General features: G+C 38.4%; 2 protein-coding genes across 4 annotated transcripts; one reads left to right on the top strand and one right to left on the bottom strand.

The window, feature by feature from the left end:
- The first annotated feature begins 60 nt into the window (after positions 1-60).
- On the top strand, positions 61-9,266 carry LOC139949731 (coiled-coil domain-containing protein 43-like). The gene is made up of 5 exons (XM_071948241.1): positions 61-240; positions 4,086-4,179; positions 5,194-5,344; positions 6,879-6,925; positions 7,879-9,266. Exons 1-5 carry the CDS (start codon positions 67-69, stop codon positions 8,067-8,069), a joined length of 657 nt encoding a protein of 218 aa, XP_071804342.1. The 5' UTR covers positions 61-66; the 3' UTR covers positions 8,070-9,266.
- Positions 9,267-9,413: 147 nt separating this feature from the next.
- On the bottom strand, positions 9,414-23,804 carry LOC139949730 (protein FAM167A-like). 3 transcript variants are annotated; one of them, XM_071948239.1, is made up of 3 exons: positions 23,587-23,804; positions 15,280-15,791; positions 9,414-14,059 (listed from the first exon to the last, which is right to left on the bottom strand). In XM_071948239.1, exons 1-3 carry the CDS (start codon positions 23,591-23,593, stop codon positions 13,784-13,786), a joined length of 795 nt encoding a protein of 264 aa, XP_071804340.1. In that variant the 5' UTR covers positions 23,594-23,804; the 3' UTR covers positions 9,414-13,783. The 3 variants fall into 3 exon arrangements, with proteins under 3 accessions (XP_071804340.1, XP_071804341.1, XP_071804339.1); XM_071948240.1 differs by lacking the exon at positions 23,587-23,804 and adding an exon at positions 20,312-20,600; XM_071948238.1 differs by lacking the exon at positions 23,587-23,804 and adding an exon at positions 18,793-19,524.
- Between the last annotated feature and the right edge of the window lie 1,200 nt (positions 23,805-25,004).

The following is a 25,004-nucleotide window of genomic DNA, read 5'->3' as shown; positions in this document are numbered from 1 at the left end:
TCCGTACGACACACATACATGCATCCACGCATTATGCGATGCATACCAGTTGAAAATACTTCCAAGATGGCGGCCGCCATGTGTCCGTCTGCCGAGTTTGAAGATTGGCTCTCCAAAAGATTGAAAGCAATAAACATTGACGATGAAGTATTTGGTTCATATATTTACGGAATAGTCGAAGATGACTCGACAGATGATGACAAAACAGAGGCACTCATGGGTATTCTATCTGGAATAACTGTAAGTACAAAGTAGTTGGTTCCAGTATTCGGACAAAAGTCAATCCATGAATTTGCTTGCGTGCGTGCGGTCGCCTGTCTGTTGTTTTCTACTCCTAGAACTATCATTATTTATGAGTGTGACTAGAGGTTCGTTCCGCTATCGTCTCCAAACCTCATAGGTTATCATGTCTCACAACACCAACGGTTCTGGGTTTTTTTTTTTGCTGTTGGCATTTCCATTTAAACACAAATCTCTTCTTTTTTTTAAATCAAATCTCGCCATGAATAGGCCTTTCAGTCACGTGACACTTTCGTTCTGCCACAGAGCGCTTCCCATACAAACGTGTACAAACGTGTTTGTGTGCTACGTTGAGTCAATGGAGAGTCTGATCTCCCCGCGATCGCTACACGTGGGACGGCATTTTTAGCGAAGGCCCGTTTTGGGCAACTCTGCCGAGTTCGATTCGCACTTTTTCGTTCGCTCTAGCATCCTTCTCATTGGTTGTAAGCCTTCCGAAGATTACCGAGATTACAGTACATGAATGCCAAAATCACGTCGAATATGTGGCTACAGCCGGAATGAAAGCGATCAACGACTTCAGACGAAATGCAAACTTTGCATCACGTTTTCTACTTGAAAACATCGTCTGACACTATAGCCACATCGGTAAGTATGTTTCTTGATTATCTGATAATACTTGTGGAAAGTTTGATGACAGTATTCCGAAAATCAGTGATGCTAGCCCACTTTTACCACGACCCTTTCTTGGCAAATTTGTCACTTCAGCCCGCGAAATCACAATGACTCACTAACCCTCACTGACCCACGGAGCGTCCATTCAGCACAGGGCAGATACAGTTTTATATTTGGCTTACGGGTGTATTTAGAGTATTGAATTGTACATAAACTGAAATAAATAAGTCGTAGTATATTAATGTTAGTACATAACTACATAATGAGGTAAATTTCAGTCAAGAATATCTACAATATCTGGAGTAATTACTGGCAGAACTATATATCTGAAGTCGTTGTACCCTCCCAAAAAATGGTACGGTCCGCCTTTTCGCTGTGTGTGCATTATGCACGTGTGTGTGTGTACATGTACATGTACGTACGTACTACTTAGTATACGAGTCAATGAACATGAATCGGGATTTTCTCGCTCGGTGGGTTTGTGGAGTTTGTACGGCTAAAATTTGCAGAAAGTTCTTACCTATGCATGGCCATGTTAATTTATTTGATCTTCTTTGGATAACCAAATTAAATTTGTGAGTATTAGAGGAGATTATTGTGTGCTTTATGTCCTAAAACCATGGCGGAATTATTCCTAACTAATTTTGACACAATGTCCATGTGTTTACTTTACGTGAGTGAGTGATTTTTTGACAGTCTGTTTACATCATTCACGTACATACAAAACAAACAATGTTTACGAAGTCAGAAATTTTCTTTTAACAGTTTACGATGGGTTTGGAAATTTGTGTAGTTGAAGCATGGAGGTAGGATGGTTGAAGTAAAAGTTTTAGCTCGACATAAAGTGGTAAATAAAACTTTTTTCTTTTCTTCATTTCTTCTTTTTGTTTGTCTCTAGAAATAGGTGTAACACTTCGACGAACTATGCCAAGAAAGGAGCTTCCAAGGCATGCAAGACTTAAAATGCAGTAAAGATTGGTGTAGCAGTAGAACTTGTTGTAGAATTGCATGTACATTTTGGTAGGAACTTTGGTTGAGCAATAGCTCCACACCTCTCTTTTTCTTTAAAAAGTTTTTTGGGGTTGTAGCACTTTTGAAAGCACGACGTGCGTTTATTACACTGTGGGGCAAACTTTGTTTTATAACTTAGTTTGTATTTTTGGGGTTGTTTATGCAATTGCTTTAGCTCATAATTTGTATTGTAGTAAAGGCGCTTTGATAATATTTAGTATTGAAAATGCTCGATATAAATATCATTATTATTCTTACTAGTATACATGGTTTCTGCATAATGATGTTTAGTCACGAATTATCAATAACAGTTAAAGCAAATTTTGTAAAAAGACATAATTAATTACCATTAATATTAATTATTATAATAATAACTCATAATTATTAATTACTTTGTAATTTTTAAAGTGGAATGTTCACACTGCCTTGTGTAAAGACTTCTAGGACACAAAAAGCGGAATAAATTGCTTAGTACAATGCTTATTCAAGCAAAAATCTGAAAATATGCAGTTTTTTATGATTTATTGTTCATATTTTCATAATTATAGGTAGTTCATCCAAATATTATGCACAATATTAAAGTACTAACTATCACCAACCTCTGTACCAAGTTTGATGTTCATACATTGCTTAGTTTCTGAGTTATGGGCAATTCAAACTGAACTGTCTTAAAATTTACCGTACCGTCAGCAAAACAAAGAAACACTTAAGATTGACCTTTGACCTCGGGATGAAAAATTGCATGTTTTGTCGGTATAAAATCATGCATATCTCGGCAACCACATGACCGATTTAAAAAATTCCAAGTGTTTCTGAAATGGGAAGAGTTGCTCTTTCAGCTAAGCACACTTCTGATTGGTTATTCAATGCTTTGAAAAACCACCTAAAAGGCCTACCATGAATGAATCATCAATTCAACTTCAAGCAAGGACTAAGGAGGGCTCACTTTAAAATTTAAATAAAAGCACTGGAAAAGTTTCCGTGTGGCGCCACCACTTTTTCATTCGAAATAAAATAATATAGTATCTAATTCTAATTTACCTGATTGATATATCCCTTTTTGTAAAAATGAGTGAAAAAGTGGTGGCGCCATACGGAAACTTTTCCAAAGCACTATTCATGGGGTTGTTCTAAAAAAAAACCTCTCGACCCCCCATGACCCACGACCCCCTCGAGTTCTCTGTGAAAAAAAATCACAGGCACATAACTTGCGTGGGATTCAAACCAACGACCTTAGCAATTCTAGAGCAGTGTCATACCAACAAGCTTGTTATTGCTTGCTCACTTTTCCACTGCTGTGGTTTGGGGTCTCATGATGAGCTTAGTTTGCTTCTCAGTTAAATCAATTTGATACACACCTAACTTGCCTTTTTTGTCTTTCTCCTTGCTGGTTAACTTTATAAGCAACTTGAAAGTGGACTTAAATAGTGAGCACTGAAGTAAGCTTGGGCGATATCGATTTATTTTATTCACGATATATCGCCGACAATATATTGCGATATTCGATATAATCGCGATTAATTAAATTTGACATCATCAGTCTTCAAACTCCCAGTGAAAGTTGTAGAAGAGACAGTCATAGCATGAGAGAGGTGTTCTAATGACCTATTCTTCTGCTTTTACTCCAAACCTATGGGGTGCAAGATGTCTCAGCTAGGAAATACATCGCGATATTGCGATACTTAATCGATATCGCGATATATCGCGATATATCGATATTTCGATTAAAACCAAATCGATCCGATATCGAAGTCATTCCAAATTAGTATCGCGATATCCGATAATATCGTGATATCGCCCAAGCTTATACTGAAGTGATCTATAAACATGATAAAGATACTGATTACGGGATGCTGCTACAATAAATGGTCGATCAAGGCTAGTTATGATGATAGTAAGCAAATTGCAGTAAAAAACAACAAGAAGTAAATAAAATAATGATGTACATGTATAAATAATACTTGTAAGACAACTTGTCATGATGTTTGGCAGTTATAAACGGAATTGGGAAGTAGCAGAAAATAGACCAACAACCTGCCTGAATAGTAATTGTGATGAACTTTCTTGACTGTGGTCAGCAACTGATAAGACCACTCAAAATGGCCATGGATGAAGTAGCTAAGTATGTACAATGTTTTTTTAAATTTACTTTATTACAGGAGGAGTCAGTGGAAGAAACTTGTCAAGAAATTTTAAAGCAATGGCAGACTTCCAGTAACAAAAGCCAACTAGCATATGAAGAAATCAAGAAAGGTCTGTATCAAAGAGAATTATTGAAATTGCACTATTTATGGCACTACTAAAGAAAAAGCAAGTGGACAACATTGGTAATTTTTTCAACATTGACAAAGACCAGTATCCAAATTTTATATTGGCAGAGGGTACTGGAATTCATGCTTAAAATTGTTTGTCCTTGTACAAATGATGATGACAGAGATCGATAGGGTGCCACTTTGTTTGTTTTGTATTTGGCATATTGTAGGCAAGTCTGAAGTCTAGCACACCATGGCCAATAGACCCTTCCCATGAAATATGGTTTTGTACACGACTAATGGCTGCGTGGCGCAGACGCGATTGCGCGTCTGCTTAGTGCACAACTCTATGGCGTTTGCCAACCAACAGGGTCTGTACGCATGCGTGAAGGTAATTAACATATTTCATGGGAAGGGTCCATTATCAGTTGTGGCTTACTGCCAATGTCAAGAGCCTTTTTTCAGTCAGACATTCCATTCTTTCCCCCAAAAAAACTATAAATAATTGCCATGAATGTTCTGAAAAATTATAAATAACACTGGGGGCTTGCAAGTGCAGAGGCAGTTTGAAAATTTGTTGATTCCTACGTGAAGTGGTTAATAAGTATTTGTCCAGCAGACCTCTGATAAGTACATTTATCTTCAAGTAGGCTTGAATCCTTGATTCTGATTGGTCGATCCATAGCGACAAGGGTGTGATATAAACCCATATTGCACGGCCCATATCACACCCTGCATCTTGTGTGTTCTAACTGCGCGCCAAGTTTACTTGAAGATAAATACGTTATCACACTCGCGCTCGTGGAATACAAACAAGTATAGTGCGTCTACCTCCCATATCCAACTCGGCATTTGGCCTTGTTGGATATGGGACTCAAAAGCGCTATATTTTCTGTATTTCACTCCCGCGCTTGTGTGATAACTTGTAGTACATGTACATGTATGTAAGCATTTCTTTATTGTAAAGTTATGAGTCCTATTTGTAATAATATTTCCCTCTTGTATGAATCATCAGATGAGCCTTCAACAGATGCAACTCTTTCCTCCATCATGGAGCGACACGCAACGACACAAAGCAAGAAAGAAACAACAAACTCCAAGAATAGTAAAGACAAGCAACGGTTGCTTGCCCGTTATGCTGAGATTTCAGACGGTGAAGACAGCAGATATCCTTTTAGACATTCCATTGTAGATTTATCCCTGCTTGGCTTTCAAAGTATTTTGGTTTTCTTAAAGGCAGTGGACACTATTGGGAATTACTCAAAATAATTGTTAGCATAAAACCTTTCTTGGTAACGAGTAATGGGGAGAGGTTGATGATATAAAACATTGTGAGAAACGGCTCCCTCTGAAGTGCCATAGTTTTCGAGAAAGAATAATTTTCCATGAATTGGATGTCAAGACCTCAGATTTAGAACTTGAGGTCTCGAAATCAACCATCTAAACGCACACAACTTCGTGTGACAGGGGTGTTTTTTCTTTCATTATTATCTTGCAAGTTCGACGACCGATTGAGCTCAAATTTTCACTGGTTTGTTATTTTATGCATATGTTGAGATACACCAACTGTGAAAGCTAGTCTTTGACATTTTACCAATAGTGTCCACTGCCTTTAATGTTTTTTCATGGTCTTTATTACTAAGATAATGCTGTAACACCATGTGAATATCTCTTCTGGGTAGTGTTGATTCTTAAAAGAACCGGTGGTTAGTGACTCGACGTTTCGATAAGTATGCTCTGATCATCTTCAGGAGAGCTATACTCAAAAGAGATATTCACATGTGTTACCGCAAGTCTCTTTAAGTTATACTTCCACCATGTATGTCATGCAGGATCTCAAATTCTACTTGTGCTTTTGTTTGTTTGTTCATTTTTTCTGTAAAAGTTAATGAAAAATATGCAATGTTAAAAAACAACAAACAATGTTTTTGTCCTTGTTTTTTAATGAAACCCTGAAGTACACAACTCTTTGAACAGTAGCTATAGACCGTGCAAGTATTGTACATACTCAAAAGTTTGTAGCACTTTGGCCCAACAGACACGGCTCTAACACGTGAAGGGCAAAAACTTTGATACTTTTAATGTTCGAATATAGACCATGTGAACTTTGGTTACAATAAGTGTGACCTTGTACATTCTTTGAGTATTCTGGCAGGCATAATGTTGCACAGGTCATATGGGAAACTTGACATTTTGTGTCGTAATTTCCACATAAATCCAAGAATTATGAAAGAAAAATCTGGACTAGTTTTGAGATGTGCCCCCTTTCATCATATCAAAAGTTGATGAGAATTAGACAGTGCAATCTCATTAAAATATAAGATTTTATGATTTCTTCCATTAAGCCCGGTTCATACTTCCTGCGAATGCGAATGCGAAGCGAATTTTGGTGATGCAACAATCGGTACGCGCTCCATTTCCCTTTGTGACGCAATGAAATTCGCATCGCACGAAGCATTCGCAGGAAGTATGAACTGGGCTTAAGGCTGTGTACAAATGGTGCCTGCAGGAAGTCCAGGCTCTGTGGCTCTTTTGTAAACATGTGATGTCACAGGTCACATTGCCATACACTACACAAGACTTGCGCAGTCTATTTTTTTCAAAAATATTTAAAATTTTGTTGCTGAGTCTTGAGTAACAAGTTAAGTTTAAATTCCAAATTAGAGGTCCAGATGTTTGAATCCTTAACCTTAATCTTACTGATGACATTGACGCTGAACATGACGGCCCTTCAAGATCAGAAGACTGTATCCTTTTGCAATTAATTGCTTTTGTTGTCACTTTGGTCTGTTTTAAGTTAAGAATCACTGACTCAAAGGGAAATGTTTGCTGCAATAAGTATCACTCAAAATTGCACGGATTTCGTTTTACCTCGTCGACTAATACGGTCGGCCATTTATGGGAGTCAAAAAGTTGACTCCCATGAATGGCTGACCGTGTTAATTCGCGACGTATAATGACAACCGTGCAATTTTGAGTGATACTTGTGTGGATCATTATATTCTACTTTTAAAACATCTTTCCAATCATATACTCTTCATAACAAACGGTTTCAAACGCTTTTTTATAGACCAACTTGTCCGATTCAAGGCAACGTTTTCCTTTAAAGGCAAAGTATACTTTTGTATTTGGAACCGTTTGATTGTTTAAATCCTTTGATAATTTGATTTCAAAAGGTGGTCGTATTTTTGAGATATCAGCGAAAATCTGGATCGTATATGTCCATGCAGGAAGAATAACCCCTACCAGGAACACACAACCCGATTCAGAGGGAAATATGTGCTGCAATAGGAATAGGAATTTAAATAGGAACACACAATCCGAGAAGTGTACGTCTCAGATTCAAATTTTGGGTGCATAAAAACTTGTCTTTTCACATGATAACCACAATACTTTTTTTATGAAATGCTGCTGTAGTGTAGGTTTCTAACCAAAGGGTTTATGGCCATTAATTTTTAGAGTTGCCAATCTGATGCTTTTAGCAGGAAAGTAATAAATATCTATCTGATTTGGGGTTTTGAACTCAGAGCAGGATTTAAACCAACGACCTCCGGAATAACACGACAGCACTCTAGCTTAATTTGCGCTCTCCCTATTTTGTCAATTTCTTTGTTCGGAGGTGCCAGTCAGACGCTGTACAACCATTATTTAAAACATCCATCTCCAATGAGAGTTATTTCTTGACTGTGTCTTCAATCAGTGTTAATGTCACGAAACACAAACAAAGAAAGCGTTGATAAAGCCGTGAAGGACCAGCGGGACAAGATGAAAGCTGATTATGAAAAACGCAGAGAGGTAGAGAAGCAACTAAGAGAGAAAGATCGACTTAAGGCTCTGGAAAGGAAGGAAAAAGAGAAGAAAAGGACACAAAAAGGAGAGAAAAGACGGTAACACAGGCTATAATTGTAGTACTTACATGCGTTCTAGGAAAGAGCTAAAGTGTTATAGAATGTCAATTATTGAGTTAGGTTTGTTAATTGTGGTTTTACCCCTGCACCGATGTGTGTTAGCACTATTTATTCAGTACTTTCCTGAGTTCCTTGAACAAAAATAAAATCACGGGCATGTTACTTGGGTAACTCTAGAGCAGTGTCTTTTTTTCACAGAAATCAGGAAGGCACAGTGCTAAGTGTTTATGGGTAAAACCAATACATGTATATATTTACATGTATAATGCTCATCCCCGCTGCAAATTTAAGAACTAATAAAGACACTGGACACTATTGGTAATTGTCAAAGACTAGTCTTTACAGTTGGTGTATCTCGACATTATGCATAAAATAACAAACCTGTGAAAATTTGAGGTCAATCGGTCATTGAAGTTGTGAGACAACAATGAAAGTAAAAAAACACCCTTGGTGCACCGTGGTCTCACAAAGTTGTGTGCTTTCATTCAGATGCTGGATTTCGGGACCTCAAATTCTAAATTCATGGAAAATTACTTCTTTCTCGAAAACTAATTCACTTCAGAGGGAGCCGTTTCTCACAATGTTTTATACTACCAACCTCTCCCCAAGTAAGGTTTTATGCTAATAAATGTTGAGTAGTTAACCAATAGTGTCCACTGCCTTTAAGTGAGGTTTGCCCTTCGGTTTGTTTGGATACTGGATACTCCAAAGATGGTGTTTGGTTTAAATCCCACCTTGGGTCACAATGATGTTTGCTTGCATCAAGAAAATATTTAATTCATTGGCCGATGTGACTTCAACTTCTCAGCTCAAAAAAACACTTTAATATATGCTTCCTCTCTGTTTTTTTTAGTAGCTCTTTAACTGCGGGCAAAGGAGCTTGACTAAATGCTGTTTACAATGATAACAACACTGAGAACAGAGTTGTGCTTAGCATTAAACATGTTACCAGAAACACTTTAATATATGCTTCCTCTATGTTTTGGGTTTTTTTTACGCACATTGTAGCTCTATTACTGCTCGCAAGGGAGCTTGACTAAATGCTGTTAACAATGATAACAACACTGAGAACAGAGTTGTGCTTAGCGTTAAACATGTTACCAGCTCATGCAATAAAAGTAATATTTTAAGGGAAACTTTCTGCCATCATTATCTTTAAACCAAGTCAGTTTATTGAAAATCTGTGGATGTCTGTGTCTTGTGTCAAACGAAAAATACCCAAACCCTTTTAACAAATAACTTTGTCAGGAAGTATTTTTTCCACCAAGACTTCTTTACCACTTCCTAATCCTTAGAAGCCATGTAAGTTTGCTCATTGTCAGTGAATGCATCTTTAGACAGAATAGGAAACCACAAATGTAACTGGGGTTTTTCTTAAATGCTTACATTTGGGTTGTTAAGCTGAATAATACGTACTGTGCATGTATCCATTATGAGTCTGTATACAATACGGTGGATTGGGACGACTTTCTTGTGCAATTGTGAACACTTATACTTTTAGTCGTACACCACATTAGGGTTATATAGTCAAAGAGAGTCATTCACAATCCAACACAATTCATCCGTTATTAATATGCTATCAGGACATATTACTTATCAGGGCTCGTACTACTCGCTGGAACCAGCCGCCTTGCTATTGAGTCATTCAATTAAATTAAATTAAATTAAAAAAAATGGTTTATTTTAAAACCAGACACTTATTTTAGTCAATTCTTGTTTTATACTTCAAGGCCAAACTTCCCCTAAAAGTTCAGCAAATATCAAAGAGACAGAAGTTGTTCTTGGAACTCTTTCGTGGTCCGTGTTATTGTGGAGGTTTCTTTGAGACGGAATCCCAAGGGCGTGCAATTGTTGACTTATTCATCTTGGAAGCTTTAGCTGTTGCCCTCCTTTTGTTGTGAATGGAACAACCCATAAACCACCCTCTTATGGACATTGTAATGCGCTGTACATGTTTTGTTAAGGAGGCCTTTCCACAAAGATCCTGTGTAATTGGTTCTGGCTGTCTGTCACCTTGGTGTACATGTATATGTACGTAGCAAACTTACACATGACTTCTTATACATTACCAGCACACAAATTTACTAACGTCTCTTGTTTCTGATGAAAGGTCAAAGTTCATGTTTGCTCATTCAGTGACACTTCTTTGATGTAACCACTTAGTTTTGCCCAAAAGAATGCTATCAAATTGCATTGTAGGGTTTCATAAAACTGTTACCGTAAACCTCCATCTGGGAGGTTCCAGTGAGCCAATATTTTGAGGAGGTAATATTTTTATCAAATCCTGCCCTTGGTTATTTTCTTCAGATGTAAAGCAATTATGCTTTATGATCTATTTATGTAGGCCCCAAGCAAATGCTCCCAAAAGCCTCTTACATTACTCCAGGGGTTCCAAAAGGGTGGAAATGTCAACATTTCACATACCTCTCAGAATTTTGATTCAGTATTTATCATTTTTGTCGGCAGTGACTCCAGTCCTGGAAAGTTTTTAGCGCCATGCCACAAAAAGCCGCCTCTGGCTTTTAATTGTAACATGATATAATAATAATAGAATAATAACATCAAAGTCTTATATAGCGCACGTACATGTATCTACCAAACAAGGCACTCAAGGCGCTGAGTATATATACAAAATTTCAGCAAGATAGGTAATTGCAGTGATGAATTTTGAGACCCAATTATTACGCACCTTATAAGGGTTTACAAGGTGCTACGGCGAATACAGCAGCCACAGCCAGGAACATCGGGGCAAACCCCTTCTCTTTTCGATAAGTGCAATGGGTTCTTTTACATGCATTACACAATACATGGGACCAACGGCTTTTCGTCCCATCCAAAGGACTAAGCAATGGTTAAGTGTCTTGCTTATGGACACAAGTGTCACGGCTTGGGGTTCAAACCCATACTCTGCTGATCGGAAACACACAAGTTTGAATTCGGTGCTCTGAACAGCTCGGCCACGACACATGTGAGAGTGTTTACAAACTATATAGAGCATAGCTGGTAGGTGTAGTGTAGCACATTTATAAACCCAGGCAGCATAAAAAAAAACCTGTAAGCACATATAAGAGTGTTGCTAAGCAGCCACATGTTATTGGCACAAATAACATTAAGTTTGCATAGTTGTGGCTTGTGCACGACTCAATTTTTGCTTAACAAGTACATTTTTTTCAAGTAGTATTTTCTGCTTCATGAAACTGAGCCCTGGGGCCAATTTCATAGAGCTGCTTAAGCAAAAAATTTGCTTAAGCACGAAAATAGCTCACTTATTTTACACATGTTACTGGCAAATTTTTTATGTCATATACATTGATTGTGACTGGTATTTGTTCACTTAGCATAAAAATTGAGTGGAGTCTTGGCCGGTAATCTGATTTTACTAAGCAAGGACTTTTTTGTTTAAGCAAAATTTTGTGCTTAAGCAGCTCTAAGAAATTGGGCCCTGGTAATTAGGTTAAATCCCAAACAATGTAGAAGGTTGGATCATTAAATTATAACTCCTCACAGTACTTTCTGTAAACACTGACAAAAATGTGGACTACATGTACCAAAAAGTACCAAACTGGACTAATACTGTTTGCTTTTCCAGACTTTCACCGCTAATTATTGTCAACCATGAACTGTAGAATCACTATTATTAGTAACTTTCAACACGGCCAGCATAATGTCATTTGCCTTCCACAATAAAAGAAGCATTGTTATTTATTTACATTGACTTGTTTGGTCAATCTAGATTTTTTTTGTAAGATTTGTTGAGTAATAACAAAAGTAATGGTAGAGTTGGTGTGATTCTAAAAATGAATGTTTTATTTGTTTTTGTTTAATTTAAAAATTTACTTTATATACACTTTGCAAGACATAAATATTTGCAGAGCACTGCATCGTACTGCCGCCATCTTGGTCATGTTCCATGTGTCAAATAACAGTAATGGATGCTAATATTATTATACACAAAAGGAACCAGACTATTTCCCTTTCCAGCCTCGGTTTAGTTACATTGAGTTGAATGGGAGAAAATCAAGATGGCCGCACCTTGGATAAAAGTCTATTATGTTCAGCGCTTCCTTAACATCAATCAAGTCCTTTGGGGAAAAATCAACACTTACATGGGCTTTTGAACCCACTACACTCCAACTGGAGCAGATGTGTAAACTGCTCGTCCACTGAGCTCACATGGTGACATGTGGCCCAACTTCAAAAAGCCTGTCAGCACATAAACTCATTAAGCACCGAATAGTATTGCTTAGCAGAATCAGGTGGTGTTGGTAATTACATTAAGTTTGCATTGATGTGGCTGGTGACTAACTCAATTTTTGCTTAGTAAATACATTTGTCAAGCGGTATTTTCTGCTTAACAGCCTTATGAAACTGGGCCAAGTTCATTTTGAAGTTTTACTGGTATCAATTATGATGAGAAATATTTCCATCTTGAATGCTGCCATCTCAGATAAGAATGTTCAGTCAATTTTTGCATGTTGTATAGCCCTCAAAAGCAAGCATTACTACATCAACTGAAACATGCACACAGTCAAGGCAAAACACAACTTTTAGTCACTTTAAAAAAAATATAAAAGCTCCAATCATGGAGACATTTTTGTACAAATTTGTGTCCTATAAGAACATTGCATCACATTTTATGCTTCCCATCACTTTAAAAAACATTCTTGACAAAACATTGACCCTCACATCTACGTAGGCTCACACAACTTCTGAATAATCAACATTGTTTTGGTAAGAACCAATGAACATGAGTTTCTAGTTCGGAGAGAAACCCTTTCTCTGAGACATAGTTTGAGGAAGTTCAGAATGCACCTTTTCAAAAATCCAATGTCTTTAAATTCCTGTATTTAAGGAAACAATAGACCGATCCATGCATGAGCAAGAACACATGAGCCTCTCCATCCAATGCCTCTCTGCACACATCTGCCGCGCGCGCCAAGCATACGCGCACCCATTTTTATTTATCGGACCTTATCGGACCTTCGACTTTATTTGTCAGACCTTCGTTGCGTTGTGATTGGTCAATACGCAATGGGGCGGAGCTTAATGGATCGGTCTATTGTCCTGAGATCAATAGTACCAAGTCCACAGGAACAAAATACATTGTAGAACATTGTGTTTTTCATAGTTCAGGCCTGATACTATACGGAGGTAACTAAGGCGATTGCCTCCATGCCCCCTGGTCATTGCCTTGGTGCCCTTGATATGCTCCAGTAGAGTTTTACAATTTCCTCATAGGGTGAGCTTTACTAAGGAGAAAATGCCTTGGTGCCCTTTCCCTTTCAAAAAACGAAGCTACATGCATGATAGGTCTTTGTTTTCCTTAAAGCATAACCCAAGGAATCGTGTAGATTCGGAGATAATGAATGTTGGAGTTTCCAACTAGACCAAAAAGTAGCTCTCAGCTCAGAGGAACAAGTTACATGTAGATTGTTGTGCTGTTTTTGGTCCTTTTCATGGAACTCTCAGTTTTCCATAAGTTGTAGCTCAAGGAATTGTGTAGATTCGGATATAAGGAATGTTTCAGTTTCCAAGAAGTAAAACAAGTGGCTCTCCGCTCAGAGGAACAACTTACATGTAGATCGTTGTGCTGTATTTGGTCCTTGTAGAATTCTTAGTTTTCCCTATTAAGTCATAACTCAAGGGATTGTGTCAATTCAGAATGTTCAAGTTTCCAATAAAACGTTTAAGTAGCTCTCAGCTGAGAGAGAACCTCCTTGCAAAAAGATTGAGCCGTGTGACCCCAAAGTCTTTAAGCGGTTTCTCCAGTGCGAATAACAGCCCATTCTCCCTGCGGAATGGTAGATCACATAGAGGTGTTTGTTGTTCCCTGCCCTCCTGGGCACTCTCTGTAGCTGTGTCGATGAGTTCCCGATACTCATGGTAACTTTTCTGAAGCTTGAGCTGTTGGATGTCGGATCGTAAACGCATCAGCTGGATAGCAAGCCGATGATCTTGAGATTTCATCGCAATCTGTAAAGAGGGTGGCAAGATATTTTTGAACTTGTTAACAGTGTTTCAATCTTTGTCAATGCTCCGTTTTTTAAATGGGCAAGGGCACCAAGGCATTTTCTCATTGGTAAAGGGCACCCTACTGGAGCATTTCAAGGGCAACAAGGCAATGACCAGGGGGCATGGAGGCAATCGCCTTTGTTGCCTTTGTGAAGTATCAGGCCAAGTCAAGTCCAAGTATGTTTTTGGGTGCAAATCCAAGTCAAGTCAATGCTGAAAGTTACGAGTCAAGTCACAAACAAGTCCGACTCGAGTCCAAGTAACATGACACGATTTAACAAGTATGATTCAAACTTGTACCAAAGAGCTCAGATAAGTATCTAGACCAGCTTTCTTCAGTCTGTCGCGTTATTAATACATTGGAATACATTGCTTTGAGTTGAAAGATTGCATGCTTAGGTCCATTTTCATAGAGGTACTCAAGCAGAAAATAATGTTAAAAGGAACACGTTGCCTTGGAGCGGTCCAGTTGGTCTTTGAAAAGCGTTTGTAATCAGTTGTTATAAAATGCGTATGATTAGAGAGATATTGTAAAAGTAGAATACAATAATCCACACAAGTTTCACTCGAAATTGCGTGGTTTTCCTTTTTCTTAACACGGTCGGCCATTTATGGAAGTCAAATTTTTTACTCCCATAAATGGCCGATCGTGTTAGTTCGCAAAGTAAAAGGAAAACCACGCAATTTTGAGGCAAATTTGTGTGGATCATTGTATTCTACTTTTAAAATATCTTTCTAACCATATGCATTCTATAACAAACGGTTTTAAACGCTTTTCAAAGACCAACTCCACCGATTCAAGGCAACGTGTTCCTTTAAGATTTTTTCCGCTAAGCAAAAATAAGCGGAATACCCAGTCACAGGTTGTACATGTGGTGTGGTACAGTCCACCCTTGTTATAATGAGTTTTATATTGAGGTTCTGTTTATGAAGTGTACTCTGAAGTCACAAATCTCATTTCTGCTTTGTGTTTAGTTTCTTTGTTTTGCTGTCCTCTTATAACAAAGTTCCTGTTTTAGAGAGGTAATTTGGCAAGTCCCATGTGATCAACTGTTATATCAAGAGTCTACTGTATTGGACTAGTAACCTTATTTTTATAAGCATAATTTGTTTATGCTTAGTTACTTTATATGAAATTTGGCCCAGGGGTGATTTGGAAAAAGAAGGTAAAAATGACTCACCAATTCTTTTCGCACCCATTTAATGTTCTCTTCCACTGTATTTATTCGCCTTGAATAACTCGATATATTATCATCTCCCACATCCTCCACAGTGTCACATTTCTTTGTATTTGCATTCAAGTCTAGCATTTTGGGGAGATTCTCACACCATTCCACGTAAGATGGTCGTCTTGTACTCAGTCTCAACCTCTTGGTCATGGATTTGAGTTTCTTCAACTCATCTTCATCATCTGAAGATGTACACGAGGAGTCGAGTTCATCGTTGTGATGCACCGGTGTGTGGTGACGTCGTAATGGTGGTGGTGACCATTCGTGGATTTGTGGTAGAAGATTTGCAGAGGAGCGTTTCTGTTGGTAGTTGATGGAGCACTCGGTCTCATCGATGGTTTCCAGATCGAATGAGGGTGCTCGGAGGGCGATTTCTCGAGGGCTCTTGGGTGGCGTGACTGTGATGATTGGGATGCCAAGTAGAGGCAGACTGTCCTGAGATGGACCCATGCTCCCACAGTAGCCTGCAAGGACATCAAGTTAAACAAATTGTTAGTACAAATCAACAAACTGCATCATTCATGAATGTTGATGGCAGGACGAGCTGTAGTCAAACGAGAAGTTCATAACGAGAAGTCCTCTCGATCCACTAAAGCAAAAGGGGGAGTCCCGGCCAATTTCATTCCTGCCACCCAGGAGATAGTAGAATATAAAGCAAGACAAGTTCTCAAAAGAACATAATCTTCCCAGGCAGAAGGTGGAAGATACACAAGGTGTGTAACTGCAAACCTACAAATGTACTACTTACTGATTCCTCACCATGCAATGCCTCAAATCCTATGCAAGTGAATCCATTCTAAGTATGGTGCAATGATAGACAAATTTTAACATTTGTTGTTCACAAACCTACAATTTGTTAACCAAATGGAGTCAAGTGATGTAACCAGAGTTCTAACCAATGAAGTACTGTTGGCAGGCCGGTCGTTGTTGCCTTTTTTTAGATTGGCATCTAATGGTGAGTAACCAATAAACTCCCTGAGTGCCTGCAGTTTGATTCTTCTTCCACTTCCGAGAACAGCTACCGCCTTACAGGGGTGTCTCCATGTTGTGATTGTGTCATGTGCACATACCTTCCCTGCATCTACCCCTATGTTCCAATGGACACTTTGCCATTTCCCCTTTCATGAGCTTCATGTTACAGAATAGAAGAGATTAAGCTATTAGCAAAACATCCTTGAATAACAAAGGCAGTACGGTGGAGCAAATAAGGTTATATCGACAAAGGGGTTCAGACAGTGAAATCCAATAAAACAAATGAAGCTGAAAAAGGCTTTCATAGACTTTGTTTAGCTCCCCAAGGACTACTTGACAACTCTATGATTTTTGGACTCGTGCTGATGTTCTTTTGTCTCTTAACAAAGATGTGATTTAATCTTATTAGAGACAACTTCAGTCCATCCAGTGTTTATATTACAATCAATTTTTCCCCTATGCTCGAACAACAACTTTGTAGACAAAAGCTGCGCACAATGTGAGTGGTGAGTTCGTGTGGGGGCTGGTATGTAAACACGCAACCTTTGTGCTGGTAAAATAACATGGATGTACTGATCTGTTTAGGCTGCTGTCATTTATTGAACAAAAGCTCATCAAGCATTTGCACTAACATTGTAAAACCTGACTAGATTGAGTTATAAACATATATAGATGTTGAGACCTGTGACGTCACATTTTTACTAACCAGCCACAGAGCCTGGACTTCCTGCAGGCACGATTTGTACACAGCCGAATGGAAGAAAACATAAAATTTTATATTTTATGGAGATTACACTGTCTAATTCTTATCAACTTTTGGTATGATGAAAGGGGGCACATCTCAAAACTTGTCCAGCTTTTACTTTGATAACTCAAAATGTCAACTTTCCCTTATGACAAGTGCAGTATCTTGCCTGCCAGACTAGCTGAAGAATGTACAAGGTCACACTTATTTTTAACAAAGTTCACATGGTCTATGACTTACTGAAACAAGAAAGTTAAATTTTTAAGTTTTAAAACTTAAACTAACTGTGCAGGGATCTGTGCTACTGTTGTTTGACTGAGGCATGGGTTAAAATGCTTGAATGACAGTGGGGAGTGGCTTCACATGTTGTTTAATTCTGACATTTGCACCTTCGTATAAGAAGATGCAAATGCCAGAATTGTGAAAAATAAGTACAGAGCCCCAGAACTACTGGGTCTAAATATTGTATGAAGGAAGAATTAAATTGTTTGTCTTGCCATGAATATATTGACTGTTGTGATTACAGGTTGCAGTTTTGGAAAATCCTTGCCTTGCTAGATTGTCCACTATGTAGATTATGATAAAAAAAAGTCCTTGAGAAAGACACAGCAGTTAAGTGTGACTTGAATGGGGCTAGTTCTGAGCTCCCAGCTCAATGTATAGGCCTTATCCTAGTCCAAACACGAAGAAATATTTATGAGCCTCCAAAGTTAATGCTTTTGCCAGGGCTGTTGCCCTTCGCAAAATCAGTGTAGGAATGTTGATCGAAATGGACTGCGATTCAAAACTGCAAGTCTCGCTAACAATACAAGAACCCATAGAAAGATAATAACCCTTAGCCGATGGCAACATTTGAATATAGTTGACTCTCTTTGAAGTGGATGGTATTGCCAAAATAACATCTTTATAGCAGGAATGCAATTCTATATGCTTCGTTTTTGAAAGGGCAAGGGCACCAAGACATTTTCTCATCGCTAAAGGGCACCCTATGAGCATGGAGGAAGTTCTTCCCCCATGCTATGAGGAAATTGTAAATTTCTACTGGAGTATTTCAGGGGCACATGACCAGGGGGGGGGGGGCATCGAGGCAATGGCCTTTGTTGCCTCCTGGGCCCAAATTAATACGGCTGCTAAGCACAAAAATTTGCTTAATAGCATGAACATTCTTTCTTGATAAAAACAGGATTACCAACAAAATTTCTATTTGTTGCATATTGCTTGTTACTAGTAATCAGCTGTTGTTTGCTTATCCTGAAAATCACATGGAAATTTGGTTGGTAATCCTATTGTTATCAAGGAAGAAATTTCATGCTAAGCAAATTTTCGTGCTTAGCAGCTCTGTGGGAACGTTGAAAGAAACACAAAGCAGAAATGGGATTCAAAACTTTAGAATGTACTCTGTGTCTTTTATAACGAAGACTGCTGTAGACTCAACCACTTAAATGATGCCTAATTCTGACCAAGAATCTGCTTTCAAGCAGTTCACACCCTTCTGCTGTTCCCATGTGTGTTCGAATCCCACTCATGACAGAGCCTCGAGAGTGAAATTGATTGTTCTGCCTGGTAGATGGGTATATATACTATAACATATTCCATTTTCTGTTTTCGTATACCACAGTTTATTATTCACTTGTCGGTGTCCCAGAGAATTCCGTCTGTCTAAGATTCAGCACTAGCCGTCCGCGAGTATCCAGTTTGTTGTCGTTACTATGGAGATATTAAACATATAAATTCAGAAAAAACAATACCTTTCATGACTGTGGAGAAGGTTTCGTAGTCTCATGCATACGTTCTGGGTGTCTCTCGTATCAATCCAATTACAGTGAATGAAACTATTTCAAGACTATTCCTGTGAAGGTATTGCCCAGGCCCAAGGTTTCAGCCCTACGGCATGTGGTGTTCTATTGATAGATTGAAAGTTCTTGTTCCACCGTCATTACTCAAGTCAACAAGTTTAACATGTCTACAACCCTGCAATGAAAGTCACCGATGGTAAATAATAAAGCTGGACCAACGTGGCGACGTGTATGGCACCGCCTACAACCTTTGGCATTGACGGTTTATGAACATTACATATAGGCCCTATCATATTCCCGTTTTAAAGACACTGGACACCTTTTGGTAATTGTCAGAGAGCAATCTTCTCACTTGGTGTATCTCAACATATGCATAAAATAACAAACCTGTGGAAATTTGAACTCAAATGGGCGTCGGAAGTTGCGAGATAATATTGGGGGGAAAAACCTTGTCAAAATCGAACTCTGAGGTCTCGAAATCAAACTCAAATATTCTAGTAAAAAATAATTTCTTTCTCAAAAACGACGTTACTGCAGAGGGAGCCGTTCCTCACAATGTTTAACATCTCTCCATTGTAAGTTATTATGCTAACTATTATTTTGAGCCATTACCAATAGTGTCCAGTGCCTTTAAAGAGTGGACCCAATTTGAGCATTTGAGAAGCCGTGTTTTGAATAACGATTTATTCCCTCTGGTATAATGATTGATTGCGTACCCCACCAAACTATTGTGAACGGTGTTCCAGATATTGACTGTTATTGCCATTCAGAATATAGTCAAAGTGGGGTTAATTCGAAAATTGTTGACCCACCCGCCCTAAATTTAGATTTTTAAATATTGAATTACTTCACAATATAATTAAATTATATGTACAGAAGTTAAAGGCCGATGCCTTAACAGATAAATATTCAAAGGTTTCAGGCCTGAAGTATTTTAATATTCATTTATTCGTTAGTTTATAAAGCAACTGAAAGCAAACAGTGGAACAATGTGTCTTTTATTTTATTTTTCTCTTGCAACTTCAATTACCAGTTGAGTACAAAATGCATAGATTTTTTGTTGGTGCTTGCATGAATGAAATTGAAGAATGAAAGAATGAAATTGACGAATGAAAATTTACGATCTTGCCAATCTGGGTATTTTTTCTTCTTTTACATTCCCCCCCCCCCCCATAATATCCTTGCCAAACGGTGCTGAATTTTAGCCGTTTGAGTTTGATACAGTTTTTCCGGGAATTTTTTACAAAATGCACACATGTTTTACGTCAGGTTGTGTGTCCTTGCTCTATGATAATAATTAATATATATATATATACCGAGAAATGTCCTGAACCGTCCTGAATAACACAAGGCCCAATACGAACAGCAATATAATATCTTATTAAAGTTAAAGAAGATGCCTAAGATAAAACAACCTGCCCTTATAAAAAATGTTGCTTGAAAAAAAACAAAAAAAACGTACAGTTCTTACCTGTCTGCGATCTTTAACGCACAATGCGACAATAAATATAGTTGTTTTTCCACTGCTTTTATGATCGCCTGACAGATTAAAGTTGGAATAACAAAAATCCACTGGCTCCGTCGTAAAACACGCATCAAGAATTTCAACCTGAATGTGTACTTTTCATAACAGCAAATAACTAAACGGCAGACTTCTGACCCATGAAGTTGTAAATCACAGGAGGAAAAGTTGGATTATGCCTCCACGGCTCTGCTGTCGTGACCCGAGGGACTGATGTTTGAAGGTGCGTGCCTCGTCACTGCATGGCTGCTGTGTTCTAAACACGCGGGGTCGATCACGAAATCTTGCGAATTATCTCAAACGTCTCAATACATTGAATAAATAGCACAATAAAGAGAAGTTCGTATTGTCATCGATGTATAAATCCCATGGCATCTTTGTCCCGGGAATTTCCACTTGCCCACTTTGTCCACAAGGTCCGTATATATTATTTGCATTCTATGTAAAGTTTTGATTACAAGATGAGCTTGTTTTTCCACTTTACTTGTCCAGGTTTGTGTAGACAAGGGATGTAAGTAGATAAGCTGGGGTATACTGCCGGCTTGGGATCCTATTAAATCTCTGTGCAAGGAGTACGACTTGCATAACTTAATGGAAAGTTAACAAGACGATCGATGGTTTTTCTTTAGGGGTGATGGAGCGCACGTACATTCCCCCAACAATCCATACCAGGCAAACAAAGTGGTAATACAAACATGGTAGGCTTCGTGACAAATGGGATAACTTTATTGAGACAGTCAGACAGTCCAATCCTGTGTGTTTGTTGTTGTGTTACCTCTACCAGCATCTCTTGAAATAAAAAGGGAAGAGGGGTCCTCTGGTCTTTGCTCTTTCTCCTAAGCTACTCAAGTCGTATGTAAACCCAAAGCAGAACTCAGCCATTTTCTTTTCTTCAGAACTTTCAAATACACGACCACGTGTTGTAGTTGAACCATGATTGAACCATGCATATAGAGTATAATGACATCACGTATTGAGTTTACGGACGAAGCTATCGTTATAATCAAGTCCCAAAATTTCTCTTTGATCTTTTACAAACAAATGTTGCTTCGGAAGGGTGTATTTGGAGGTGTTTTTTTTTGTCTGGGTTTTCATCAATTCTATCACGAAGAAAGAGGCAAAACGAATTCAGCTTGGTTTTATGTGTTTAGTAAAATGGAACTTCAACACAGACATATCCGCTGAATTATTTTAAACTGTTGCCGGTGGCCTACACACTTCGATTCAGTTTTCACGCGCCCCTTTATTTTATCTGGGAAAAGATGCTAGTTTTTTTTTTTTTGACGAAGGAGAACACAGAACAACTTTTAATATTTCGCATACATTGCTCCCAATGGTGATGTAAAAGGACAAATTTGTCAAGGTAAAACCACCACCTACTGTTCCGTCAGTTCTTCGTAATTAGAGGCCATATCACCCCATCGATGTGGGGTTGTTACACTTTCCGAAGAGAGCCAAACTGCTTCAGTATCGGCTGCTTATCCACCTGTAATATAATTACTCACGACCAGTCTTCTATTCATTTTTCTAAACCCAATTGTCAGACACGAAACACTTATCCATTTGTCGGCTACATATGGGTTATTTTTAGGGTTTCTCGTATTGCACATGAAAGGCCGTAAATAGTTCCTGGTATGCGTTCATTGCAGGTGTTTGAATGGCGATCCAATTACAAAATGGTCCGGTTTGTATACCCATGGTATACCTGATAGGAACATTACAAACGGACTGACAATCATCCAATCTGCTAAGTTTGTTTGGGATTTATTCAGTTTGGGGTGCTGGTGTGTCTGTTTGTTTGTTTATTCTCCTTAAAACTGTTGTCGCAATCGATTGAATCGATCCATCTATAATAAAGCATTTATATAGCGCTCTATACGAAGAACAGAGCGCTTTGCAAAAAAACAAAAAACAAACGAACTAGGATGGGTGGGGAAATAGAAATGTCTTGAGGAGGAACTGGGCCCAATGTTATTAGAGCTGCTGCTTAGCAAAAAATAGTTATACCGGCCAAAAATCACATGTCTTTAGACTCATTTCCTGCTGAATGGTGTCTGTATATAACATACATAAATTTTATTACGCAATATAAAATTATGATTAGATGTTTTCCCCCTACTTATTCGTTTATACCATCGGTCCATTTGGTTGGTAAGTTGTTTGCAACAGCTAATTATATTTTCTCGTTTATATAAAGAACATATGTGACCACGCCATTGTCCTACTACCCTACGAACTGTGTCGTGTGTTTGCGTCATCCCTAGTCCATAAAACCCAACGATAGGAATTAATACCCGTAGGGAATGTCCATCAATACAAATTATTAATTTGTAGTTCAATGGGGAGTTTAATCATCCCGAACAATTATTCCAAGCGAATGATTTTAATGTGGGGTAAACAACTATTGGTATGTAGCATTAACGTTACGTGCAATCTAAAAAGGTGAGATTTTAGTGAAATGTTTATAATGCAGTGTGCACAGAAATTATTTTAGTAAGTTAATAATGTTCAATATAATGACAGTTGTTAAAATGTTATCAGTTTTTTCTGTGGCAAAGGTACGAAGTGTCCGACATCCTTTGCGTGTAACTTACAAAAAGGGTGCAAAAAGTATCTGGCGCTAGTTTTTATAAAGGACACCACTTCTACATGCATATAATATCATTAATATTACCCCAAAAAATGATAACATCATGAGATGTTTCCCTATATTGCATCCATATTAAACATTGAACTTACTAAAATAAGTCCACGTTGACATTATCTTCTGTGCGCAAATAGTCAACGGATGTCGGACACTTTGTAACCTTTGCCACTTCGTACCCTGCAGTGGACTTTTCGTACCTTCGTGACACTTCGTATCTTAACCAAATTGGTCACTTCGTACCGTGAAGTGACTATCAGCTGAGTCACTTTATACTATACCATGAACGGAGTTTTTTTTTACAATCATCTGATCACAAGGGACAAAATAATCACAAACGATGCATGATGCAGACATCCCGATTTAGTAGGCCTACGAGGTATGAAGTGTCTTGTAAGAAGGTACGAAGTGTCCAAGGTACGAAGTGTCCAAAATTTACTTCGGGTGTCCAGAATACGAAGTGTCCTGACACCGGTGAAGGGTGAGAAATGCACAAGAAGGTCCTCAAAGCACAGACGAGAAAGCCACTGAAAAATATAGGCTTCGTGTATGAAGGCGCGCCCTATCTTTAAGAACTTACATATCATGTGTATAAATCATCCAGCATGAATCATCTAAACTGGGAAATCCTGAAGCTCCAGCAATACGGTGATGCCGAAGACTAGACAAAGTTTCGTATCCTCTCTAAAGTTACAAACGTCAAGAGTAACCAGTTAATCCACAAATCTGCAGGGGTGTGTCTATCCCCTCTCGAGGTACATGTACACAACTTGTTTTCTTCAAGGAAGACAATGTATATGCATGGATAACAATAGCTGACAGGAACCTTGCACACAGGTGTATGTTTTGTGGAAGTGTTTGAAGTCTCACTTGAGATAATATATAACTTTGTGTAATACTCAGTGGAATACTGACAAACATGAGCAATAATGTCCTTGCCGTATATGCAGCAATGGTGTGGTGGAATGTCTCTTTATGTAAAGTGAGGGCTAGCAGTGTAATTAATCAAAGAAAACGAAGTCACACACGACAGGTATGGGTGGACTGACAAAGGTGACGAAGTGTTGGGTTTGCTTCCAGACTATTGTGATGGAGAAATGGCGCATGAAGTCAACGTAAAGATGCTTGAGTGTATATAGCATGTATTCCATACTGAAGACTGCGAATCGATTTTTACGAGCAGTGTACCCAACTGCTGGATGCAAGTTTTTTGAATTTCCTAAACAAGACTATACTCGCCCCACGAGTATTAAACAATTTGCGCTGATTAGACTCCTTGGGAGCGTAATCTGTTAATCTCATTTAGTCTTGTCTCTCAGCCACGTAGAGTCTGGATTAACGTATAGAATAACAGATCAATGAAGTTGTATTCTAACATCACTGACCAGATGTGAGAGCTAGGCATTAAGGCACTTGTTAAGGGAAGGGACGGCGTTCTGTAAACCATCATAACGAAGTTGACTGACAGCATGATCCTCCATGCTCCAACTCAAAATGAAAGCGTCCCCGCCAGTCAGTCGTGGATCAGACGCGTCTCTTTTAAAAAGTTGCAAACCCGATTTTCGCTTACGACTTCTTAGATGATGCTCAACAGGATTTGTACAAAACTTCCGCATGTCCCAAGAAAGTCCATGCTGAGTTGTTCTGTATACGGGGTTGATTGACAAGAGAGATACAATGTCCCCTAAATTACTAATTTTTAGTTTCTGCTCTCTGAATGTAAAAGAGTGAAAAACACCACCCTTTTCTACATTTCGAGTTGTCCCTCATATAGCTCTTTAACAAGAGTGGTGGTTATTTCACTCTTTTAGAGGGGTTTCACTCCAGGACAGAGTAAAAATCACTCAAAAAAAAGATGCAAACTTAAATCTAAAAGAGTGTAAGAGTCCTCTTAAAAGATTTGTCCCTCATAATATGGCTCTTCAAAGAGTGTTTTTTTCACTGACTTTTCGTTAGGAGAATGGAATATAACTCAGCAGAGGCCATGTGCTCTGATGT

This window comes from Asterias amurensis, chromosome 17 (genome assembly GCF_032118995.1).
Source record: "Asterias amurensis chromosome 17, ASM3211899v1".
Taxonomy (NCBI): domain Eukaryota; kingdom Metazoa; phylum Echinodermata; class Asteroidea; order Forcipulatida; family Asteriidae; genus Asterias; species Asterias amurensis.
Note: the sequence above shows the minus strand (reverse complement) of the source record. Positions and strands in the feature narration are given on the sequence as shown.